At 63.8% G+C, this 13,762-nt stretch overlaps 1 protein-coding gene across 4 annotated transcripts; it reads left to right on the top strand.

Annotated features, from left to right (window-relative positions):
* The first annotated feature begins 841 nt into the window (after positions 1-841).
* On the top strand, positions 842-12,539 carry AMPD2 (adenosine monophosphate deaminase 2). Of its 4 annotated transcripts, XM_037152443.2 has the most exons (19): positions 842-1,278; positions 2,138-2,203; positions 6,170-6,300; positions 6,477-6,607; positions 7,119-7,187; positions 7,286-7,394; positions 7,621-7,807; positions 8,010-8,151; positions 8,259-8,348; positions 8,551-8,680; positions 8,824-9,018; positions 9,099-9,230; positions 9,429-9,592; positions 9,868-9,994; positions 10,090-10,253; positions 10,527-10,647; positions 10,914-11,087; positions 11,248-11,358; positions 11,456-12,539. In XM_037152443.2, the coding sequence occupies exons 1-19, from the start codon at positions 1,269-1,271 to the stop codon at positions 11,663-11,665; spliced, it is 2,463 nt and encodes an 820-aa protein (XP_037008338.2). In that variant the 5' UTR covers positions 842-1,268; the 3' UTR covers positions 11,666-12,539. The 4 variants fall into 4 exon arrangements, with proteins under 4 accessions (XP_037008338.2, XP_037008339.2, XP_037008337.2 ...); XM_037152444.2 differs by lacking the exon at positions 2,138-2,203; XM_037152442.2 differs by lacking the exon at positions 842-1,278 and having other exon boundaries at positions 2,024-2,203.
* Positions 12,540-13,762: the final 1,223 nt, after the last annotated feature.

Below are 13,762 nucleotides of genomic sequence, written 5' to 3'. Positions count from 1 at the left end.
GGAGAGATCCGAAAAAGACTAATGGCTGCTAATACAATTATGTTCGGAGGAGGCCTAGGGACTTTCCCCAGCAAGGTTATCTTTAGGTAGGATTCTCGGAGCGTGGGAGTGAGGGTGCCAGTTGGGTGGGGCGTCCTCCGTCCCCAAAACGGCCCACCTCCACCTCTTTGTAGGCTGCAAGGCGAAACAACCTGTAGGAGTTATTAATAGGGGGCCAAGGCCAAAGCAATAAAATGCAAATATCAATGGGGTAGTAACTACAGGCCAGGCCCTGTTCTAAGCACTTAGATGGGCTCATTTATCCTAACCACCACCATGTAAATAAAGCAGCGTCTCTCACACTCATTTTACAGACAAACGGCCAAGTTCGGCTAAGTTAAGTAACTCTGCCAAAGCCAGTCAGGAAGTAGGCGGGGGAGTCTGGAATTGAATCCAGTCACTCCGGCCATGGAGCCTAAGCTCTTAACCAACAAATATAGAAATAAACGTGGGACTGCGCGGCACACCCTGCCTGCCTACGCCTGCCAGGGGGAAACAGACACCCAGAGCGAGAATGCCGGGGGTAGGCAGGCTCCTGCGAAGAGTGAATCCCGGGACGGTAATAATAGCTGTCTCCCGCTGGGCGCTTTGTGCAACAGCTCCTTTGAGCGGCGCAGCGCGATTGCCCCATCGCACCGTCCGAGGAGGAAGCTGACGCACTGAGCGCGCACTGGACCCCGCGCCGCGGACCGCGGAGGGGCCGCAGCCCACGTGGCGCCGGGAAGGGGAAGAGGGAGTGGGCGGGGCCGCGGCGGGCGTGGGTGGGGCCTGGTGGGCGGGGTCGGGCCTGGGGTGGGCGGGGTCTGGCGGCCCCCGACGCGGAGCGGCGCTGGCCAGCTTTCGGCGGGGGTCGCACCTGTTGCGCGGCTCCCCCGCGATCCGGCTGCGGCGGGCGGACCCCGAGCGCCCGGAGAGCGTGGAGACGAGCCCAGGCGCGTTCCGGGTCTCGCCGCGCCGGGAGCACGTGTCCTGCTCCCCTTTCGAGTGCGGGGCTGGGGGGTCTTCCGGGCCAGCGCCGCGGCCGAGGTCGGCGGGGTCCGCGTCCTTCCAGCCGGCAGTTTTGAAAGAGCTGCCCTACTCCCCCCATCCCCGGGCTAGGGCAGGGGCTCTTGGAGCGACTTGGCCGGGGTCTGGGTTCCAGCCCTCGCCCCCTCCCTCGCGACCCGGGCTTCCCGGCTGTGCAGACCGCGGCAGGCAGCCTCCCCGGCCCCCTTCAGCGCTCGGGCAGCATGGCTTCAGGTGAGAGTGTGTGCCTGTGTCCGGGGCGGCTCTCTGGGCCAGAGCGACAAGAGGGCGGGGGTCTGAGCACCGCCAGCAGACCGAGGGACGGCGGCCGGCTCCCCCTAGGAGGCCTGCGTGTGGAAAGGCGGAGGAAGAGCCCGAAGGCACTGGCGTCTTTTTCCCAGACCCCACGGCTTCCCTGCCTTCCTAGAAGGTAGCTTCGGCTGGACAGTGGAATTTTCCCAAGAAAGGGTCCTCCCTCCCGGGATGGGGGGTCTCGGTTCTATCCCGTCCTCCCGGAGCTGTGCTGCCCTGGGGCTGGGGTTCATTCAAAAAGAGAAGAAAAGCGGGACTAAGCCCCAGAGGGGCTGGGTGTTCACGGATTGCGCCTGCCCTGAGCTAAATTATGTGTTCTGGGCTCTGGCTGGATTTCTTTTATTATTATTATTATTATTATTATTATTATTATTATTTTTCTCCCAGGCTGGCTGGACCAGCGAGCCTGGACTTTGAGTACTTGCCCTAGAGCCCTGGCAAGGGATGAGGGCTCCGGAGAGGATTAGGGGAGTCGTGGGCGCCGGCCCTTCCCTATCCTGTTCTCACCTCAACACCGCAGGCCGACGTCACTCCAGGGATGGGGAAGGGAGGGGAGGGGAGGGGTCAGGGGCGGGATGGGGGCCCCTCTCCGGGAGGTTGCCTAGACAACATCAGAAATCGTAGCCAGGGCCTCTTCCGCTGGCGGGGCCTCGGCTTCCTGCATCAGTCACTCCCGCTGGGGGCGGAGCGGAGGAAGGGGTTGGATGTGGCAGAGGCAGGCCCAGCTGCTGCGGCTCTGCCTCCTGGGCCAGAGCCATGGCATCCTATCCCTCCGGCCCAGGCAAACCCAAGGCCAAATATCCCTTTAAGAAGCGTACCAGCCACCAGGCGGCCTCTGCGGTACCAGGTGAGTGCATGCATCCTGGGCCAGGCACTGGCCCCGCTCCGCCACTGGTCCCCTCTGAGGGAGGCCTCTTCTGCACCCTCCGTGCGCTGCTGCTCCTTGTCTTCCGCCCCAATGACAGCTGGATTGGGAGTTGGTGTGGGGAGAGAGGTGGGTGGAGGGTGACGGGTTTCTATGCCAGGGACGCTGTCCTCTGTAACGGGGAGTGGGCGTGGGTGCAGCAAGAGGTGTTTGCACACGTGTCAGCGTGTGGATGTGCTAAGAGTGCCTGCATGTGAAGTGTGTGAATGGAGTGGGGGCGTGTGGGGCTGACTGGCCACACTGCTGGTGGCTGGCCCTTTGCCAGGCAGGCGCGGGCTGTCCTCCTGGGGCAAGTTCCTCCTTCTAGGAACCCAGATCTCAGACCCCTTCCCTGGGGGTCGGGTGCCGGTTGCACTCACTGCCGCTGGGAGGCCCGGGGCTGGGGCCCAGCTGTGGGGATTGTTTGCTGAGCGCCGGTTCTTGAGCTGTTTTTGTGAGCCGCCACGGGAGTGCAGGGTGTCCCTGGGCCTGGCCCTGCGGGGCTCCAGCTGGGCCCCGCCGCCCATCTGCTGTGCTCTGCACCCTTCGTGTGCTCTGCGCCCACTCTGATAGGCGTCGGTGCCGCATTCGGAGCTGGCGGTGTGGTGCGCTGTGCAAGCCCAGCTCTTCGGGGCTTGCCACCTGGGTTGGTGCTCACTGAGGGATATCTGCCTGCCGTGTGCTGACCCCCAGGCCTTGCTGCTAAGTAAGACCACCCCCACCTCGGTGACCAGGTCAGTCAGTGCCTCCCTGTCCTCAGCAGCTGCCTGGACCTGTAGCCTGGCCATCCACCTCCTGGGTTTCCCTGCAGCACTGAAGATGCTGGGCTGGTCTGCACTGTCCCGAGTGCTCACATTCTCTGTGCTCAGCTCTGTGCCATCCCGAGGGGGCGTCTCCTGGGCCTGGAGCTGTCACATGCTGCTGTGGATCAAAGCCGTGGGCACCTCTGCCTGCTGAGGCAGTCCTTGCAGCGAGGGAGGGTAGGCAGGATGCTGGGAATCTTGGATTTGGTGGCACTGGCTGGCTGGCTTTTGTGGGGGTGCTCTGGCACAGACCCTAGGGGGGGACCTGCAGGCAGTTGGGTCTTCCAGACCTGGCCTCGGGGAGTGTGGAGATTACTGTCTGCTTGTCACATGGCAGGCTGGGGTCGGGGCGACTCTGGCCGTTGGAACCTGTGCTGGTCACCCAGCATTGCTGTGGAGGTTCTGGGTCCTTCTGCTAGGAGAGGAGTTTTTGAGACTGAGGCCTTGGACTCGGCTCCTGCTAACTCCATCCCACTGCCCCTGGAGGTCTATGGGCGGCCTCCCCTGCTAGAAGTGGGGAGTTGGCTCTGGCCGGTGTGGCTCAGTGGATTAAGTGCTGGCCTGCGAAATCAAAGGGTCGCCGGTTCAATTCTGAGTCTGGGGCTCACGCCTGGGTTGCAGGCCAGGTCCCCAGTGTGGGACACGTGAGAGGCAACCACACATTGATGTTTCTCTCCCTTTCTCTCTCCCTTCCCCTCTCTAAAAAAAAGAAGGAAAAAAAAAGAAGTGAGTTGTGTGGGGTCAGAGTTCTTGGGCAAGCAAAGACCCCATGTGTCTTACACCCTGGGGGCAAAGCAGGCGCCTGTCTTGCCTCACCTTCCTGCTCCATCTTCTTCCAAGTTAGAGGGAGCAGTGCCCAGTCCTCACACCTGCCTGGTTCCATTGTCTTTGCTGGCCATTCGCTGCCCACTCCTTGGCCAGCGCTGCATCCCTGCACTCCCCAGTGGATGGGACTGTGTGTAGGATGTTTGGAGGGTCTTGGGAGTCCGTGATTGGAGATGGCGGTGTTGTCCAGGATACTCACAGGGCCATGTCTCCGTGAGCCTCCTGGCAGCTGTGGCCAGACAGGACACCACCTACTACTTATCAGCCCTTTTGAGTTAGGACCTGAAGCCTCCGGGAGGGGGAGACTTGTAAGTATGAAGGATCAGAGTCAGACGCAGGTCCACCAAATCCTAGCCCCCTCTCCCAAACTGCTTTCTCCTCCTGGGCAATTTGTCCCCAACGATAGGCTTGCAGCAGGGGGCTGGAGGTCTTGGGCGCTGTGAACCAGTCCCCTGGGCATCTGGAAGGCTCAGCAGCCATTCCTGCCTGAGTGAGCTACTGCTACGGCTGCCAGCCAGCTCCTCTCCCAGGCAGGGGCCCTGTCTCTCCCAAGGGACCCCAGGCAGGGCCCCAGAGGACAGTCGTAAGGAAAACAAGGCCACTGGGCAGAGGAGGCTGGCCTGGGGCTGCTGAGAATGGAGGTGAGGGCTGCATGCCCCCCTTGCTTTGCCCCTTCCCCTTGCTCTGAGCTGCCAGGTCCTGCTCACTCACTATGCCCCAGTGCATTTTAAGGAGGCGTGGCCCTTCCCCGATAGCCTCTCCTGTCCCTGTGCACCCACCCTGCTTCTCTCTCTTGAGGTCCCCACTTTGGGCCAGGCCCTGGCACTGCAGAGGTTAAGGCCCCATTCAGTTCTGGGGCTCCTCTTTTCCCTGAACTTTGATGCTCTTTCCCTTGATGTCTGGGCTCCTCTGAGCTCCCCCAGCCCCCTGCTCACTGTCATCCCAGGGTCTCCCCTGCGAGCAGCTGCACTTGGTACAGCCCGTGCCGGCCCCTGAGCTGTCCTGGGGGACTGGCAGCAGCTCCACTCAGCAAACAGGCAGGCAAGGGGCACCCGGCTGCCGGCCTGTGCTGCCTGAACTCTGCAGGTAGGACCCAGGCAGGCAGGAGGACGAGTGGGTGCTGGGTCCTGGCTCTGGATCTTCCCTTTGTCCAGACTGAGGACCCGACTCTGGGGCGTCGGGGAGTGGGCCTAGAGAGTTTAAGGCGCCTACCTGGGCAGAGCCTCCAGTCTGCCCCTCAGCCACGGTGCAAAGGGTGAAGGGGAGTGCTGGAGAGCGGGCCCCTCAGAGCCTGGCTGGGTGTGGAGAGCCCCCTGCTGCGGAGGCTGGGTCGTGAGGCCAGGGGGGTCGTCTTGGATGGCGGGAGCTCAGCAGCCCCTTAAACTCGCTGTGTCAAGGCCTCCTAGTGGGGCACCTGAGTTCTGCCCTCCGTGGGGAGAGGCCCTGGCCTCTGGTACTCCCTTCCCCAGGCTCTTGCCGGGGCCTCCGGCCCAGCTCCTGGGGCTGCTGAGTGGCGCAGACTGTTCGTGGCCGCTCCCTTCGGAGGGGCAGCCAGCAGTGGGAGGGTCAGTCTGGGGCCAGGCCACGTCTTGGCGGCCCTGGGGTCCTGGGGAAGAGGGCAGGCCTCCAGGGAGGTGGTAGGGCTCCCGCTGCCAGCCAGCTCCTCCATGCTCTCGGCTCCTCTTCCCTTGGGGGCTGGTCCCCAGGTCAGAGCTGAGGGGGAGCTGTGGCACAGCTGTGGCTGCCTGTGCTTGGAAAGTCCAGGACATCCGGCGTGGGCCCCAGCCCCAGGGAGGAGGATCTGTAGGCCAGAGGCAGGTCTGACACTGGCTTGCCAGCCCTGGGAGCTGTGGGCTGGGGATGCTGGTGTTGGCCACCAGGTCCCCAGTGAGCTCCTGAAGTGTGTGTGGGTACACACTGCGCCTGTCTATAGGGGGTGCTCACATGGAGGTTCTTCTGGCCTGGGGGCAGGACCCCTAGTCCTGGATTCAGTTTCTGACTCCTGGAGGGAACCAGTCACTTGTTCTAGGGGCACCCTAGGCACTCCCAGCCTCGAGCCTGGAGCGGGTGATGGTCCCCGTGCTAGATTGTGGGGGCAAGGTCCTCAGAGGGCCACATGTAGGCTCTCTCACTCCTCAGCCTCTGAGAAAGGGCTGCCTACCCTCCAGGGGCTGGCTTCTCTCTGTGGCTGGCCTGGGGACAGGGTGGGCAGGGGCCTAGGGTTTCCGTGCGCCCCGGGCCTGCCCTTCACCCTTCGACCCTGGCTTCGCTGTCTCCACAGAGGCTCGGGGTGGGCTGGGGGCCCCTCCGCTGCAGTCTGCACGATCCCTGCCAGGCCCCGCCCCCTGCCTCAAGCACTTCCCGCTGGACCTGCGCACGTCCATGGATGGCAAATGCAAGGAGATCGCGGAGGTATCTCGGGGCACCCCAACCTGTGCCCCCCACCCTGTGCCCCCCATGTGTCCTCTTGCCCTCGTTTCATGCCGAGCCATGTCCTGCCCGCTCACCTCTTCCCGGTGCCCCAGACTCTGCAAGGGAGGGCCCAGGGCTGGGGGCCAGGGCACACCAACCCTTCCTTCTACTGCCAGGAGCTGTTCAGCCGCTCCCTGGCCGAGAGCGAGCTCCGCAGTGCCCCGTACGAGTTCCCCGAGGAGAGCCCCATCGAGCAGCTGGAGGAGCGGAGGCAGCGCCTGGAGCGGCAGATCAGCCAGGACGTCAAGTGAGCCCTGGGCCCCAGAGTCCTGTAGGCAGCCCCGGGTGGGGGCACGGCCAGGCAGCTGTGGGGGGCATGGGGGGATCACAGCCAAGCAGCTGTGTGTGTGGGAGTCAGGAGCAGGCAACCCTGCGGTTGTGGGAAGGGGACACAGCGGAGTCTCCCTGCCCAGTGTCCCTCTGTCACCACTGGGTGCTTCAGCGCTCCTTGTCTGTCCCTGTCCCACCTCGTCCCTGTTTGGGGCCCACGGGGAGGCAGGGCAGGGCAGCGGGGGGACACACAGGCCTTGGGATCGGGGGCTGTCTTCGGCCACCAGTGTGGCCTGGAACGAGGTGCTTACCGTCTGGCTGTGCTTCCTCATCTCTAACGCCAGGTGAGGACAGCGCCCACGGTGCGGGCTCTGCAGCCTTGTGAGGTGACGGCACACCCATGGCACCTAGCTCAGGGCAGTGGCCTGGGTGCCAGGGCCGTCCCTCATCATCTGCCCAACCTCTCACCTCTCACCTCTCACCTCTAGGCTGGAGCCGGACATCCTGCTTCGGGCCAAGCAAGATTTCCTGAAGACAGACAGTGACTTGGACCTCCAGTGAGGAGGGCAGAGGGGTGCGGGGATCCTGGGGACAGGTGGCTGGGGCCTGCCCCGCTGCTGGCTCCAGCGTCTTTCCTGTGCTTCCTTCCTGGCAGGCTGTACAAGGAGCAGAGTGAGGGGCAGGGAGACCGGGGCCTGCGGGAGCGTGATGTGCTGGAGCGGGAATTTCAGCGGGTCACCATCTCTGGGGAGGAGAAGTGTGGGGTGAGTGCAGGTCCTGGGGTCCCAGCGGGCTCCCCAAGCCTGGGGAGCTGGGGGTGGGGCCAGAGAGGGCTTTTCTCTTCCTGGAAGCTGCAGGGAGCAAGGGCTCGGCCGGGAGCCTGTTCATGTGCTGGCAACCGCCGGTCTGAGTGATTCTGAAGTCAGGCCTCAGGGAACAGTTGAGAGTGGGCCAGGCCTGGGTCCCAGACCCACACATCCTTGTCTGCAGGTGCCGTTCACGGACCTGCTGGACGCCGCCAAGAGTGTGGTACGGGCCCTCTTCATCCGGGAGAAGTACATGGCGCTGTCCTTGCAGAGCTTCTGCGCCACCACCCGCCGCCACCTGCAGCAGCTGGCCGAGAAGCCTCTGGAGACGCGGGCCTATGAGCTGGGCCCCGACACCCCTGTGTCTGCCGGTGGGACCCCCATCCCTGCCCAGCTCCAAGCGCCCTGGCATCCCAGGCTCCCTGAGCTTGGAGCCCAGGGGCCTCTGTCCTGTCCGCTGCTCCCTGCACCCAGCCTCACTCCCGCTTCCTGGCGCAGGGGGGGAGGCGGGGGCATCCTGCTGGGGCTGTGGCATCTCTCCTGGTCCCTGACTCCACTCTCCCTGCCCTGCAGACGCCCCAGTGCACCCCCCGGTGCTGGAGCAGCACCCCTATGAGCGCTGCGAGCCCAGCACCATGCCTGGGGACCTGGGCTTGGGTCTGCGCATGGTGCGGGGCGTGGTGCACGTCTACACCCGCAGGGAGCCCGATGAGCAGTAAGAGGGGGGGGCGTGTGCTGGGGGACGCCGCGGGGGGCCATATCGGCTGGGGGAGCCTGTGGGGCCCGGCTCGTGCTCCTCACCTACGCTCCCCCCACTGCTAGTTGCCTAGAGTTAGAACTGCCGTACCCCGACCTGCAGGAGTTTGTGGCTGACGTCAACGTGCTGATGGCCCTGATCATCAATGGCCCCATGTGAGTCCCCGCTGGCCCCCTCCCAGCCCGGACTCCTTAGCCCCAGCCCTGCCCTAGACAGCTGTTACCGTTCTGTCCTCACTTCAAAGTCCCCAAGTCCTACACCTCTCCCTCACCAGCCGCCCCCTCAGTGGCCTCAGCCCGGCCCCCTCCCGGTGCCTCCCTGCCGGCCCTGAGCCCCCACCTGTTCTCCTCCTGCCAGAAAGTCCTTCTGCTACCGCCGGCTGCAGTACCTGAGCTCCAAGTTCCAGATGCACGTGCTGCTCAACGAGATGAAGGAGCTGGCCGCCCAGAAGAAGGTGCCGCACCGAGATTTCTACAACATCCGAAAGGTGGGGTGTCCCCCGGGTCACGCCGGCACCTCTGCCCAGCCTCCCCCGACCCAGGACCAGACTGGAGAGGCCTCTCGTTCCTGCTGCCCACACCCTCGACCCTCCCGGCCTCGCCAGACCCAGCAGCCCCTGTTCCACCGCAGGTGGACACGCACATCCACGCCTCGTCGTGCATGAACCAGAAGCACCTCCTGCGCTTCATCAAGCGGGCGATGAAGCGGCACCTGGAGGAGATCGTCCACGTGGAGCAGGGCCGCGAGCAGACGCTCCGCGAGGTCTTCCAGAGCATGAACCTCACCGCCTACGACCTGAGCGTGGACACACTCGATGTGCACGCGGTCCGTCCCAGCGGCGGGGACTGGGGGGCAGGGTCAGCAAGTGGGCCGGGTGTCAGGGGTGACCTGCCCATCTCCCCCAGGACAGGAACACCTTCCATCGCTTTGACAAGTTCAATGCCAAATACAACCCTATTGGGGAGTCTGTTCTCCGAGAGATCTTCATCAAGACGGACAACAGGGTTTCTGGGAAGTACTTTGCTCACATCATCAAGGTGAGGTGTGGCTGCCAGGGCCCAGGCATGGGGGCAGCCCTCTCCCCGCCTGAGCAAGAGCCTGGGAGGACCTGTGGGCTTCTGCAGTGGGTGAGGGGGTGGGTCAGAGGCATGAGACCTGAGTGAGCGCATGGGGTGGGTGCCGAGGCGGGGACAGCGGGGAAGCCTGAGTGCGGTGGTGGCCCTGCGCATGTCTAGGAGGTGATGTCAGACCTGGAGGAGAGCAAGTACCAGAACGCAGAGCTGCGGCTCTCCATTTACGGGCGCTCGAGGGACGAGTGGGACAAGCTGGCACGCTGGGCTGTCACGCACCGCGTCCACTCCCCCAACGTGCGCTGGCTCGTGCAGGTGCCTCGTCTCTTGTGAGTGTCCTTGGAAGTGGGAGGGAACTTGGAGGGCAGAGTTCAAGGAGCCAGAGCCTGCCTTCTGCCCTCCTGGGATGGCCGACCATGTCCTGTCCCAGCTGAGTCCTCTCAGCAGGAGGAGGGCTCCACTGTGGTCCGTCCAGCCTGGCCCACCCAGGGTGGTTCCCCAGTGCTTCTGTGATCTTGGCCGAGCTCCGACCCTCCCTGGCCTGCCGGTGCCCTCACACCGTCCCTGACCCGCACACACCTGTGTGCCCACCTCTCACCTGCAGTGACGTGTACCGTACCAAGGGCCAGCTGGCCAACTTTCAGGAGATGCTGGAGAACATCTTCCTGCCGCTGTTCGAGGCCACCGTGCACCCTGCCAGCCACCCGGAGCTGCACCTCTTCCTGGAGCATGTGAGGGGGCGAGGCACGGCCAGGTGTGGGGAGGTGGCACGGCCCGCCGCGGGCCCAGTGGCAGCTTCAGGTCTGACCCCAGTGCCCTGTGCCAGGTGGATGGCTTTGACAGCGTGGACGACGAGTCCAAGCCCGAGAACCACATCTTCAACCTGGAGAGCCCTCTCCCGGAGGCGTGGGTGGAGGAGGACAACCCGCCCTACGCCTACTACCTGTACTACACCTTTGCCAACATGGCCGTGCTGAACCACCTGCGCAGGTGCGGGCTGCGCCGGGCCACAGTTCTGCCCGCCCTGCCATCTGCCACCCCCTCCCCCACACACCTGCCCCAGGCTGGGCCCAGCAGACACTGACCCACCTCTTACCCCAGCGTGTGGACCTCGTGGTGGTGTCTGTGCCCTCAGGGCTCCAGGGCTCATGCCTCGCGGCCAAGGAGCCAGCCCTGCCCCTTGTCCCAGGGCCACACAGGGGTGGGGTGGGAACTCAGGAGCCCAGCGAGCCCGGGAGCTGACGCTGTCTTCACGCCCCCCAGGCAGAGGGGCTTCCACACGTTTGTGCTGCGGCCGCACTGTGGCGAGGCTGGGCCTGTCCACCACCTGGTGTCAGCCTTCATGCTGGCCGAGAACATCTCGCATGGGCTGCTTCTGCGCAAGGTCAGGGCTGCACCCCAGACCGCCCCCGGGTGGTCCTTTCCTCCCAACCCTTTGGGCCCCTTCAACAGCGGACCCCCCTCCCGCAGTCCCTGTCTGGACCTCCACACCGAGGCCCCAGCTTAGATGCTGGTTGTAACTGACCCTCCCCAGACCAGGCCCAGTTGGGACTCCCCCGCCACATGACTGTGGCCTGTACCCCCCAGAACCAGGTGTGCTCCCCAGCCCCGCGGCCACCTGATTGGCCCCCCTCCCTGTTGCCCACCCAGGCCCCAGTCCTGCAGTACCTGTATTACCTGGCCCAGATCGGCATCGCCATGTCCCCGCTCAGCAACAACAGCCTCTTCCTCAGCTACCACCGGAACCCGCTGCCTGAGTACCTGTCCCGCGGCCTCATGGTCTCGCTTTCCACTGACGACCCCCTGCAATTCCACTTCACCAAGGTCAGAACGTGTGGGCAGAGGACAGGGCTCCTGGGCACTGGGGTCTCGGGGCTGGTGCTGCCCTCTGCTGGTGGAGGGCGGCATGCCCGGGTGAGTTTCCAGGGAAGGGATGGCACTGCAGGGCCTGGTGCACCGGTCTGAGGGAGGCTGGTCTGTGCAGGAGCCGCTGATGGAGGAATACAGCATCGCCACCCAGGTGTGGAAGCTCAGCTCCTGCGACATGTGCGAGCTGGCCCGCAACAGTGTGCTCATGAGCGGCTTCTCCCACAAGGTACCCCCTGCCCGCCCCCACACTGGGGGGGTCCTAGGGTCCTGGGCCATGGCCCCTCAGAGCCGGCCGCAGCCTGCCCTCACTTCTGTCCCCGCAGGTGAAGAGCCACTGGCTGGGACCTAACTACACCAAAGAGGGCCCCGAGGGCAACGACATCCGCCGCACCAACGTGCCAGACATCCGCGTGGGCTACCGCTACGAGACCCTGTGCCAGGAGCTGGCACTCATCACACAGGCCGTCCAGAGCGAGATGCTGGAGACAATCCCAGAGGAGCCCGGCGTTGCCGTGAGCCCGGGGCCTCAGTGAGCCTGGCCCCCGCGGTGCCCCCGCCTCGCAGCACCTCGATCGCGTGATGTCCTGGGACCCCCCGCCCTGCGCTGTGGTCTCTGCATGTGTCCGTCCTCTTCTGTTCCGTCGTGCATGTCTCTGACCTCCTGTCCCTGTGTCTCCCCAGCACCAGCCGGGCCAGGGTGTGCTCCATCCTTTCTTGGCTCCGGTGGCACCCGATGGCCTGAGTTTGAGGGCTGCCCTGTTGGGGTCCTTGTCCCAAGATCTTCTGAAGCCTGATGAGGGACAGTTGTGGGGGGCTGGCCCCTCCAGCCTCTGGGGTCCTGCCTGGGCAAGTCCGAGCTTCGGCCATGGCTTGAGTTTAAGCCCCGATCTTGTTCACATGGCTGAGGGACCGTCAGGTGGGGCCTGTGCCCATGTGCCGTGGGCATGGGGCTATGGGGCTGCTGGGGGTCTGTGGGGCTGCCAGCAGCTCTGTGGGGCATTGGGCCCCAGCAGGTCCGTGGAGAACAGGTGTAGCCCTGGCGTCCTGGATTTGGACTTGGGCCTTGGAGGCGCTGGGCTACAGCCTCTGCCACATTGCTGCCCGGCAGCCTTGTCTGTCCTATTCCGGTCTGTGTGCTCTGGTGTCCACTTCCTGTGCCCCTGTGGGAGGGGGCAGCCACCCTGGGCCATGTGTATGGCCCTGCCACTGGGGGGTCCTGGGGCTGCCGCCAGCCCTTAGGGTGTGTCCCCACTGTGGTCCCTGGAGTTTTAATCAGACCTGGCCCCTGGCAGGTCCGCAGCATTGCTTCCTGGACCGAGGCCTTCTCTGTGAAATGCAGTGTTTCATACGATCCCACCTTCCCTAGTGCATGAGAAATAAAGATTATTTAAGTAATAAGGCAGGTGCAGTGTCTTTTGGGAGGGGGTGCTGAGGTGGGAGTGGCTGGGGTTGAGACCAGGAGCATTTTGGATAGGGGGACAGCATGTTTGTAGGGGAGTGACTGGGTTTGGCTGATGCAGTGGTGCGAGAGAGGAGAGGCCCACCGGGAAGCTGTCTCCCGGCCCTGGGCCCTCCCTCAGCCTGCTCCCTCTGAAGGGATCACCTCCCGTGGACTTCCAGGCCCTTGGGACCACCCGGGAGAGGTGGGGATCTGTGCTCAGAAGCAGACCTGGTGCATGGTTCTCAGACCGCGGACGTCAGCAGCTTCTGGGAGCTCATTTAAAGTGCCCTCAGATTCCAACTCAGTGGGAGGACAGTGTGGTGCGGAGATCACTCCACTCAGGGCTTCCGTTCTGTGGTTAACGTGCGGTTTCTGGCACACCCCCTAGAAGGAAAGTGGGGTGTGCCCCGGGCACTGGGTTGGCACTGAGAAGCCTGTCACCGCTGCTGCTGCTGCATGGGGTGAATGCCAGGCTGGCTGCTTCAGAAGCAATTGGCCCTAGAACAGCGTGCGCCTAAGTAATTGAGGGCCTGCTGAGGGAGCTGGCCCCTTCCCCTGTCAGCTTGCTTGGCCAGCCTGCTGCGTCCCTGCTGTGCCAGCTCCTGCCATGACACTCACTCCACATATATACACCGCCACCCCCTAGAAGCTCTCTGGATGCCCCTGCCTCCTGAGAGCCCCTGGAGGGTCACTTCCGGCCAAGACCCAGGGCCCTTGAGAAGGCTCCTGTTGCTGACTTCTTGCACCATTCACATGTCAGAACTGAGTGTCAGCCGGATGAGGAGCTAGAGGCTGTGCAGCACCGGCTGGTTCCTGCCGGGGAGACGGGAGGTGCAGCACGCACTGTGTCTCCTGTGTCTTTTCTTCATTTGTGAAATGGGGAGAAGGGTTGGAGGATCCTTCTAGAAGAAGGCAAGAACTGCCCATCTCCTGTGCTGGCACGTAGGACCGCAGGCCGTCCACGTTCACTCACTGGACCAGTCGCAGAACGGATCCCTTCGTGCCATGCTCTCGTCCGGAGGACGGTCCTCGCGGTGTGCGCTGGCGCCCACCCTGGGAACGCTGCGGTGTAGAGAGCTGCTTAGCAAACTCCCCAGTCTTTAAAAAAAAAAATTGCTTCTGGGGTTTCTTCAGTTCTCTGAAATTTCCTTTTCAAACATTTATTAAGAGAAAATAATTTTGAAACAGT

Source organism: Artibeus jamaicensis, unplaced genomic scaffold (assembly GCF_021234435.1).
Source record: "Artibeus jamaicensis isolate MK-2021 breed Jamaican fruit bat unplaced genomic scaffold, CSHL_Jam_final scaffold_1689, whole genome shotgun sequence".
NCBI classification, from domain to species: domain Eukaryota; kingdom Metazoa; phylum Chordata; class Mammalia; order Chiroptera; family Phyllostomidae; genus Artibeus; species Artibeus jamaicensis.
Note: the sequence above shows the minus strand (reverse complement) of the source record. Positions and strands in the feature narration are given on the sequence as shown.

What these genes read in the sequence shown, in the direction of transcription:
- AMPD2 (XM_037152442.2), top strand. Translation starts at nt 2,113, where the DNA reads ATGGCATCCTATCCCTCCGGCCCAGGCAAACCCAAGGCCAAATATCCC. An exon ending in CTGGGGAGGAGAAGTGTGGG is followed by an intron (nt 7,395 to 7,620) that starts GTGAGTGCAGGT and finishes CCTTGTCTGCAG; the next exon opens with GTGCCGTTCACGGACCTGCT. An exon ending in TGCACCTCTTCCTGGAGCAT is followed by an intron (nt 9,995 to 10,089) that starts GTGAGGGGGCGA and finishes GCCCTGTGCCAG; the next exon opens with GTGGATGGCTTTGACAGCGT.